Source organism: Emiliania huxleyi, assembly GCF_000372725.1.
Source record: "Emiliania huxleyi CCMP1516 chromosome Unknown EMIHUscaffold_17, whole genome shotgun sequence".
Taxonomy (NCBI): Eukaryota; Haptophyta; order Isochrysidales; family Noelaerhabdaceae; genus Emiliania; species Emiliania huxleyi.
Window position 1 is genome coordinate 1,005,547 of NW_005200881.1, and position 9,878 is coordinate 1,015,424.

Below are 9,878 nucleotides of genomic sequence, written 5' to 3' on the forward strand. Positions count from 1 at the left end.
ACATCCCGCTTCATCTCGCCTCCTAGTCTCGCCTCATCTCGCCTCATCTCGCCTCACCCCGCTTCATCTCGCCTCACCTCGCTTCATCTCGCCTCACCTCGCCTCATCTCGCCTCACCTCGCCTCATCTCGCCTCACCTCGCCTCAACCCTCATCTCGCCTCACACCTCGCCTCATCTCGCCTCACCTCGCCTCATCTCGCCTCACCTCGCCTCATCTCGCCTCACCTCGCCTCATCTCGCCTCATCTCGCCCCCCACCTCGCCTCACACCTCGCCTAATCTCGCCTCATCCTCGCCCCATTTTTTTTTCTTTTCTAGACCACTCCGAGACCGACCCGCCCAAGACCGACCCGAGACCCGAGATCGACCCGAGATCGACCCGAGATCGACCCGAGATCGACCCGAGTCCCGAGTGCCGAGATCGACCCGAGATCGACCCGAGATCGGCACAAGCGATCAACCCAAAAATGCCCCAGAGCCCCCTCCGGGGGGACCCCCCCTCACCCCGAGTGTCCGTGTCCTTCGCGAGTCACCGATGGGGAGCGGGGGGGGGTGCGAGATGCACAGGGGAGGCTGGGGAGGGGGGGGTCCACTCTGAAGACTGCCGACCGCGGGGGGGTTTTGTCCCACAGGGTTTTACCCTCCGCGTGAGGATCGGCGCGGCGAGGGGGTAGGTTCGAATTCGCCGCGCAACATTTCACCCCCACAGGACCCCGCCCACCCCCCCTCATGGTCCCACCTAGTACCCCAATGAGCCTTCGCACCCCCTCCTTGCGCAGTGTCCCCCACTATGTGTCGCCGTTATCGGGGCATGCTATCCTGTGTAGTCAGGGCAAGTGGGGGCGAGGCGCAGTCCCATCTCTCCTGTGTACGGGTGGGTTCTGTCCCTAGTCTCGGAGGGGGGCTTGAAGCTAAGAATATTTTATTTTTTACGCAAAATGGCGAGCGCGAGCGATGCGCAATCGCGGCGGTGCTTAGTCCTATGCGACTGCAAACCCGCGCTGCAGCAGATTGAGAATGCGCACCGCAAAGGGATGCCAGAAGGCCTGAGGGACTGGGAGAGAGGCGGGCTCCTGGAGGCGATCGCTTACTATAGATCGAAGCTAGAGGCGGTGGTCTTCATGTGGGTGCCAGCACACGTGGGAGTAGCCTGCAACGCATACGCCGACGCGGTGGCGACAGCACACCTCGGGGATAACGACTCAGAGGACGCCTCGAAAGTGGTGCGGGACGCGGTGCGGACGCGGCCATGCATGTACACGGTGCGAAGGGAGGCGGCAGAGAACGCAGAGAAGAGGGAGATAGTGGACCGACGGACGTACGGACACATGTGTAAGAGCGCGCACGAGTGGGTGTGCGAGCAATATCGAAAGACAGTGAGGCCGGGATCGCACACGGCAGGGGTGGCGGGACGGTTGTGGAGCGAAGTGGCAGTAGCCAGCCTCAAGCATCGATGGGATAATAAGATGAGATTACCGGACGAGAACGGGGGGAAGGACAGGCGGGCGACATTTGACGACGTTGGGGATCACAATGTGACGACCAAAACGATCTTGGGGGCCAGGGTGAGACAACAGGTCGGGGTGCCACATGGGGCACACCACATGCGTATTCTAGAGGGGGAAAAGAAACGGGGAATGAGGGGCCCCGCCACGAGAAGTGCGTTCTGGGGATGCAGAGCGTGCAAAGCGGCTCGGGATGAGGCCACAAAAGAGGCGCGCGAGGCAAGGAGGAGACGCGGGGAACTGAAAGACTGGGACGACTGGAAACAAGAAGACAGTGAGCCACCACAGGCGTCGTTGGCGCACATACTGAGCGGCAGCTGCGCTGGAAATAAGGAAGAGGCGCGTCACTTCATGCGGAAGCTCGACAAACACACAGCGAGGGCGACAGCAAGAGTTGAACGGGAGGCGCCGGACTCAAAAGACACCGCCACATTCCTGAGACGAGCGAGGGCAGCCTCCTTAAAGGCGAAAGGGTCTAGATTTGGAGCGCTCGCCGAAGAGGAGTACGACAAAATAGCGCCCGTGATTGCCTGCACGCTACCCGCACTCACGGACTCCATACCCGAAAGAAAGAGAAGGGAGCTCGCGGGAGAGGTGACGAGTGAACTACAGGTAGTGGGGAAGGCAGCCTCGATTGCCATACAGACATGGGTGCGAAACAACGACAAGACCAGGGCACGGGCAGAGGAACGAGAGAAGAATATAGGGTGGATAAAGCGCCTGTTCACGGCATGGAGGGTGAGCCACGCCGAACGTACCGAGCGGAGAGCCGAACGGAAGGAGGACGGGGAAGATGACTCAGAGGAGGACGAACCAGTGGAAATTCAGTTGTCAGATGTCACGATGCATCCGAAGGGGACCCCAGCGCCGGCATCATCCGTAGAGGCACGAGTGTTCGAAGAGAGAGTGGACCTGAGCAACAACATGACCTGGAGGCAAATGATCGGAGTGGGAGTCAGAAATGTGGTCCTTGCGCGAGGGGAGCTCGATAGACTCGAGGGGCCAGGATACGCCGCGAGGAGGACGGAGTTGCGCCGAAAGGCGAAAGAAGCCGCGAGAACAAGGGACCGGCAGGCGGCGGCGTCACAGGACGAGGCAGAAGAGAATGACGCGACAGAGGAGGAAATGACAAGGGAGAGAACGACGAGAGTGGGACGACCGCGAGGTGGCATGAAGATTGCAGCGAGAAGCGGCGAGAGACTGCGAAGAGAGATAGGAAGAGGCAGACTCCCTAGGGTGGGCGACGGCTAGCGCACCACACACCTCTCCTTAAAATCCCTGTGTGGTGGCGGCGTGCCGTCCTCCCATCCCTCCCTTGGCTTGTCTGTTTTCTTTCTTTCTTTCTTTTCTCACAGCACAGGGTGAGCCACGCCGAACGTACCGAGCGGAGAGCCGAGCGGAAGGAGGACGGGGAAGATGACTCCGAGGAGGACGAACCAGTGGAAATCCAGTTGTCAGATGTCACGATGCATCCGAAGGGGACCCCAGCGCCGGCATCATCCGTAGAGGCACGAGTGTTCGAAGAGAGAGTGGACCTGAGCAACAACATGACTTGGAGGCAAATGATCGGAGTGGGAGTCAGAAATGTGGTCCTTGCGCGAGGGGAGCTCGATAGACTCGAGGGGCCAGGATACGCCGCGAGGAGGACGGAGTTGCGCCGAAAGGCGAAAGAAGCCGCGAGAACAAGGGACCGGCAGGCGGCGGCGTCACAGGACGAGGCAGAAGAGAACGACGCGACAGAGGAGGAAATGACAAGGGAGAGAACGACGAGAGTGGGACGACCGCGAGGTGGCATGAAGATTGCAGCGAGAAGCGGCGAGAGACTGCGAAGAGAGATAGGAAGAGGCAGACTCCCTAGGGTGGGCGACGGCTAGCGCACCACACACCTCTCCTTAAAATCCCTGTGTGGTGGCGGCGTGCCGTCCTCCCATCCCTCCCTTGGGTTGTGTGTTTTCTTTCTTTCTTTTTTCTCACAGCACACTGGCACGACAAGGGCGCGGACTGGCGCGGACTGGCACATACACCTCTCTCTCTCTTGGGTGGGTGGCTGGCATCAGGACGCGTGGATCGTCCTCGCGGGGGCTTCGCAGGCGGTGGTGTAGTGTGCCCTGGTGACCGAAAGAAAGAAAGAAAGTTCCCTGACACACATTGATCCCTCCCACCCACCCTCCTCCCTCCGACCCTCCGTTGGGGCGTCTGTCTTGTTTCTTTCTTTCTTTCCACCCTCCCTGGTCTGGCCGATTTTTTTCGCGGTATCCGCGGCGCGATGTACGGGGAGATACGGGGAGATGCGGGGAGATGCGGGGAGATAGGGGGAGATACGGGGAGATACGTTTCACATTACTTTTTTCACAAAGACCGCAGGGCGGGGACCTGTTCCTTTTTACCCATCTCCTAGTAGAAAGAAAGAAAGAAAGAAAACAGACAACCCAAGGGTAGAGATGTTCCGTTTTGTCCGGTGTTATTACTTTTTTTCGCCGGCCAAGTCAGCTGTACCCCCTCCGACTCGCTCGCTCAGGGCTCTGACAGGCACTCGCTTCAGGCGACCGGACACACATCTCCACCCGCAGAATGCGACGCCCGCCGCCGCGGCTCGCCCTCCTCCTTCTCGCCTCCGGCTCCTCCGCGACCACCGAGTGGCGGATCGCCGTCCTGCCCGACGGCCGCCCCTTTGCGCCGACCGACTTTGCGCTCGCTCCGTCGCCGCCGCTCGACGCCGCGGCGCTCAAGCAGGGCGAGGCGCTCTTCGCGCTGGAGTACGCGTCGGTGGACGCGGCGACGCGGATCTGGACCGACGGCGGCGGCTCGGCGCAGGGCTGGGGCTTCTTCTCCAAGCTGCAGAAGCGGCCCGGCGACGCGATGTTCACGTTTGGCGCCGTGCTGCGCTGCCTCGCGTCGCGCCACCCCGACTGGGCGGCGGGCGAGCTGGGAGTGGGCGCGTCGGCGATCCGGGCGGTGCAGGTCCTCGACCCGGCGGCGGCGCGGCTGCGCAAGGCGCTCGGCAGCGTCGACCCGTCGCTCGAGCTGTCTGTCCTCGGCACCACGACGGGGCTCACGGGTGAAGACACGCGCCTCCGTGAGGCGGCTCCGAGATCCGCCCTCCGACCTGACGCCGCCCCCTCTCCGCCCTCCCCCGCTGCCCAGCGCTGCTCGCCATCGAGAAGCTGCTGCCGCCCCGGCCAGAGGGGCCGGGCGTGGTGTATGTGTCGGCCGCGGCGGGCGGGGTCGGGCTGCTGGCGGCGCAGCTCTTCCAGCTGCGCAACGCGACGCGCGTCATCGGCTCGGCTGGGACGGACGAGAAGGCGCGGCGGCCGCGCTGCAGGGCGCCGACCGAGGGAGAGGGAGGAGAGGGAGAGGGGCGGGTCGTCCTGTCGGCAGGTGCGACTGCTGCGGTCCAAGTACGGCGTCGAGGCGTTCAACTACCGCCGCCAGGCCGTCGGCGACGCGCTCGCCGCCCTCGCCCCCGAGGGAGTCGACGTCTTCTTCGACGGCGGCCGCCCCTTCCCCCGCGCCGCGCCAGAGCGCGGCTCCACCGACGCCCCTCCCCCGCTCTCTCGCCCCGCCGCCGCCCGCCGCCCGCCGCCCGCCGCCCGCCGCCCGGGTCACCGCCTCTGCCGCCGCGGCCAGGCGTCGGCGGGCGCACGCTCGACGAGGCGCTGCTACACATGAGCAAGTTCGGCACCGTCCTCAACGTCGGCGCCGTCTCCGAGTTCTCCTCCTCGTCGCGCGGCGGCCTCGCCAACGCGCACGCCATCACCGACCGCGCCCTTCGCATCTCGGGCTTTGGCGTCGCGAACTACGTGCCCGACTTTGCGGACGCGCGCCGCCGGCGAGCCGCACCCGCACCCGCACCCTCGCCCTGCCTCCTCTGCCCCTACCGCCACTCTCTTGCCGGAGCAGGCTCGCCGACCTCGTCCTCGCCGGCAAGCTCACGACCGAGGAGACCGTCTTTGGGTGGGAGGAGTACGGCGCAGCGCACACCGCGCTCCACGCCGGCGGCAGCGTCGGCAAGGTGCTCGTCGCCGGCCCCGTCGCCGCGGCGCCGCGGGGAGGAGGAGGAGGAGGGGACGGGGGCGGAGGAGGGGGCGGAGGGCCGGAGGCCGTGGCGGAGCTGGTGGTGCGGGCAGGCGCTTCGCTCGGGCGCGACACGGCGGCCTTCGCCCACTCCCTCGTGCACGACCACTGGGTCGACTCGGTCTCCGCGCTGCGAGTGCTACAGGCGGCTCAATTTGCCACCTTCGAGCACACCTCCCTGTGGCTTGTCCGTGACTGTGACGCGCCCGTGGCACGCCGCTTGCAGGCCCCCGACCTGATTGCGCTCGGCCTTCCGGGGCGCCTCGCGGCCGAGATTGTCAAGCAGGCGGCCAGCGCAGGGGAGGAGGCAGGAGCACGATTGGAGTGGAGAAGAGGCGCCGGCGCCGGCTGGGCGAGCGCGGCGGTCTCGCCGGTCCCGCCGCACGGTCATAGCACGGGCGACGGTCGCGTGAGCCGCCATCGGCCCGACTCGATCGCCACGGCCGCGTCGGAGTCGTCCGACCGCCGACTCTTCTGGAGCGCCGTCCTCGGCCTCCTCGTCGCCGCCGTCGGCCGTGGCAGACTGGCGTCTGCTGCGTGGTCGGCCGGCTGCAGCCTCCTCTCTCGCGTGGGCCGCGGGGCCGTGCCCGCCCTCCTCGCGTCACTGCGGCACGCCGCCTCCGCTGTCGCCGCCGCCGCCCTCGCGCTCGCCGCCGCCGCTGCCACCGCAGTGGCCGTGCGCTTGCGCAAGGTGCGACGCTGGAGCGCAATCGCGGTGACGTCAATCTCATGCCTCCCGCCGGCCTCATCGCAACCCGGTCACACCAGGTGATCGACGCGCTGCAGCAGACGAGCGAGTCGGACGAGGCCGCCTTCACGCCCCCTGCCCGCGCCGCGGCAGCGACTCCTTCACCCGTCACCCCCCCTCCTCCACCCCTCCCTTCCTCCACCCCCCCTCCCTGTCCGCCCCGGCAGGCCGTGCGCGCCCTCCTCGCTCGAGCGTCGAGCTCGGACGGCGGCGGGTCTCGCTCGGACGATGATCGGCCGTACACGCCCTACTCTGCCCGCTCCCGCCAGAACAGGCCCTTTGCCGGTGAGGCCGAGTCGCCTTCCACGCCCGTCGCTGGCGCGGAGGCCGCGGGCGCAAAGCTTGGGGCGGCGGACGCGTCGGCGGCCTCGCCCGCAGTAGAGGCGGGATACGGGGTGGAGGCGGAGGCGGAGCAGGCGCGCGCAGAGCAGAGCGCGGAGCAGCCCCGGCACAGCGATGACGCCGGCGCCCGAATGAGAGCGTCGCACTTGTGGCGTGAGGGCAGGATTGTTGCTGTAGGCAATGCGAGGACACCGGGCCCGGCGGTGCGATCCGTGCGCACTCGCCCGGCGTACGTCGAATGTGCGTTATGTGAGCTACGAATCGGCTCTAGTTTGTGTTGCGCTTGAGAGTAACAGAATCTCTTTGGGTGCGGCGGGAAAGGCCAGTGCCATCGCACACACGGCCCGTGCCCGCGTCGACCGTCGTACTCGTATCACGTATGCTGCTAGAGGCGCGTTACTTTCTCCGTTTGACAACACATCAAGAGCACACATCTGTAATATCTCACCACGCCGCCCCAACCCCATCTGCCGCCGAGGCTTCCGCCTCCCGGTCCCGCTCCGCGAGTAGTTCCGATAGCGGCGACTGCCGCGGCAAAGCGTCGAAGCGCGAGAACTTGAAGCGTGTCTCGAAGGGCGATCCGACCTCGTACATGCTCGCCTCACCCTCGATGGCGCCCTCAGCTTGCGCCGAGGTGGTGAAGTGGCCCTCCGGCGGGTAGACATCCACTCTTCCGTGCCGTGGCAGCGCCGATGAGAAGGACTGCCCGACGATTCCGTGAGGCAGGTGGCGAGCCGCGTAGTCTCCTCGGAGCACAAAGCCGATGTCGACGCGGTGCAGCGGCCCCATGCTCGCATAGGTGCGCGCGCCCTTGACGTTGATGGTCCAATATTTTGCTGAGAAGGTCGCGGAAGCCATGCTCATCGCGACATTCAGATCTTCGCACGCCCTGTGACCACCCTTGCCAAAACGGAAGCGGCGGCCGCCGCAGTACCCCGTGATGACCTCCCAGCCCCAATTATTCTCGTCGAGCTGCGAGCCCCAGAAGGAGAGGTTGGACCACTTGCGCTTCTCGCCGCCGACTAGGGCCGCCAGGTGCAGCTCCGTGATGAAGGATCCGTTCACGGTGAGCTTGTTGTTGTTGAGCTTGAAGGTGGCCGCCTCGATCTTAACATTGACAGACAAGCCCGGTGCCGAGAAGAAGTTGTAGAGCTGGCCGTTGCGGCCGCGAAAGTCGGCGCGACCGCCGTGGGCGAGGTGGAGATGGGGGTCCTACAGCCAAGATCACAGCCGTGAGCCTAGATGCGGCCTAGCAGGCAGCCGAGAAATGGGCGGCTGGAGGTGCACGGCGCCTGCTGAATGCGCAAGCCCATTTCTACAAAGCGCTCTCGAAAGCGCGTCGAGCCTCCCTCCCCTGTCCCCCACGGCGGTGGCGGCGGCGGCGGCGGCGGCGGCGGCGATAGCAGCGGCGGCGGCGGTGACGGCGGTGGTGAAGGCGGCGGCGGGACGGGGCTTCTTTGAAAGAAGAAGAGTTGGGTGCCTTGCACCGAGGCCTCGCCTCCTCCCCCGGGGCATTGGGAGCCCGCTGCCCCACTGAGACGGCCCGGCGTGTGCAGAATCGGGCCATCGCTCACGCCATAGGCGGAGACGAGCCCATCGAACTCGTTCAGCATGGGCAGGTCTGAAATGTTCGACTTGTATGTCACTGCGTCCGCGGGGTAGGAGGTCGATGTGGCGGAAATGTTGCCAAGGCATTTCCTTCCCCCCCGGGTGGTGATGGTGTGTGAGACACCACTCACGTCCCGCAGCGTCCCCTGCGCCGGCGTCAGCAAGAAATCGCTCGCAGTTGCGATCACAATGCAGAGGCCCTCCTTGTTCACGTCATTGTAATTGTTCGTCTGCGGTAGACCACGTCTGGTTGGTTGCAGGTGTGCGCACCTATGGGAGAGAGGAGGAGAATGTCGCACGCCTGTCACCATAGCTCGGGCGATCCTGCTTTCTGCCACCCGTCATCATGTAGTGTCATGGTCACGCCGTCCGCTGCCGTCGCTTCCACATCCTTCCACATGCTGGCATGTGCGTCGCATCTGCCAGAGGGAGAGATGTGGATGTGGACGATGGGTTCGAAAAGGAGAAAGCCACGAGTGTGGGCCCTCGCCTGGCCTGAGCATCGACACACGACAGCTTGACCAAAATATGCTTCCCCGAAAGCAGGGTTGTGCTCACGTAGTCTGTGGCCTGACAAAGAGAGAAGCGGGGCGGTGAAAGAGCGAGGAAGGCTTGATGTGTCCGAGCGAGAGCGCCTGGTACGGAGCTGGTCCACCAAAACCAGGGATCCTGTACACGGTGGTACCACGCTTCGATTCATTCTCAACACACACCTGAAACTTCACCCGCTCTCCTATGCGCAGGCGAGTGGGATGGGTCAGCATTCGGCGTCTCAAGGGCAACGGCGATTGCAGCCCGTGCCAACGCTGAGTCGCAGTGGGTTGCAGCTTCCATCAGGGCAGATGGAGATGGCAATGTTCCCCCCGACGGCGCAAGTTTCGGGCCAAGGAGTCGCCATCGCTCGGGGCGGCGGCAGAGTGGGAGGGGAGGGGGGAGTGAGACGGCGTCGTTTTGAGCACGGACACAGCTGCACGTAAGAGAAGAATTCAGGAACCCAGGTGCGGACTGGCGCGAGTTGGCACTAACACAGGCAAAGAAAGAACGGAAAGTTATTTATCATTCACACAACAAAGTGTCAAGCAAAAAACTCGATTTGACAGTTGCACGGCTCATCAACATTTAGATCTATCTATCTATCTCCTTCCTTTCAGTCCATGCCAATGTGCCAACGCGGACGGCCATTGGCATTGCGGGCATGGATCGCATCGTACACCACCTTTTTATGGTCCTCCTTCAGCAGTTCGCGCAGCGCCCGCAGCGCCGTCCGCAGCCCCTTGCATGTGCTGCTGAGCATGGCGACGACGGCGGGCTCGAGAGGGTCAGGATACCCATCACTGAGCGGACGATGCTACGGGTAGCCCCAGGGTGCCGCCCACCCCAATACCCTCGGGCACTTGCCTGCGCCCTGGCCGCGCACGCCGCGCACGCCCTGCCCAAGCCTGATCACCCGGTGCAGCCGAGCACTGGGAGTGCGCCCCCCAACGTCGGCATGATCACCGCGTACAGGAGCATCCGCCCCTCGGGACTACCACCACCCCGTTTCAGCGCCTCATACCCACTGACCGACTCGGAACGGACAAACCCCGCCAATCACCGCCCTG

The 9,878-nt window shown here is 64.7% G+C and overlaps 1 protein-coding gene across 1 annotated transcript; it reads left to right on the forward strand.

The window, feature by feature from the left end:
* Positions 1-4,048: 4,048 nt before the first annotated feature.
* Positions 4,049-7,330, forward strand: EMIHUDRAFT_462771 (hypothetical protein; the record flags this gene model as incomplete). The annotated part of the gene is made up of 7 exons (XM_005784619.1): positions 4,049-4,563; positions 4,650-4,807; positions 4,884-4,995; positions 5,133-5,305; positions 5,434-6,270; positions 6,495-6,872; positions 7,148-7,330. The coding sequence occupies exons 1-7, from the start codon at positions 4,077-4,079 to the stop codon at positions 7,328-7,330; spliced, it is 2,328 nt and encodes a 775-aa protein (XP_005784676.1). The 5' UTR covers positions 4,049-4,076.
* Between the last annotated feature and the right edge of the window lie 2,548 nt (positions 7,331-9,878).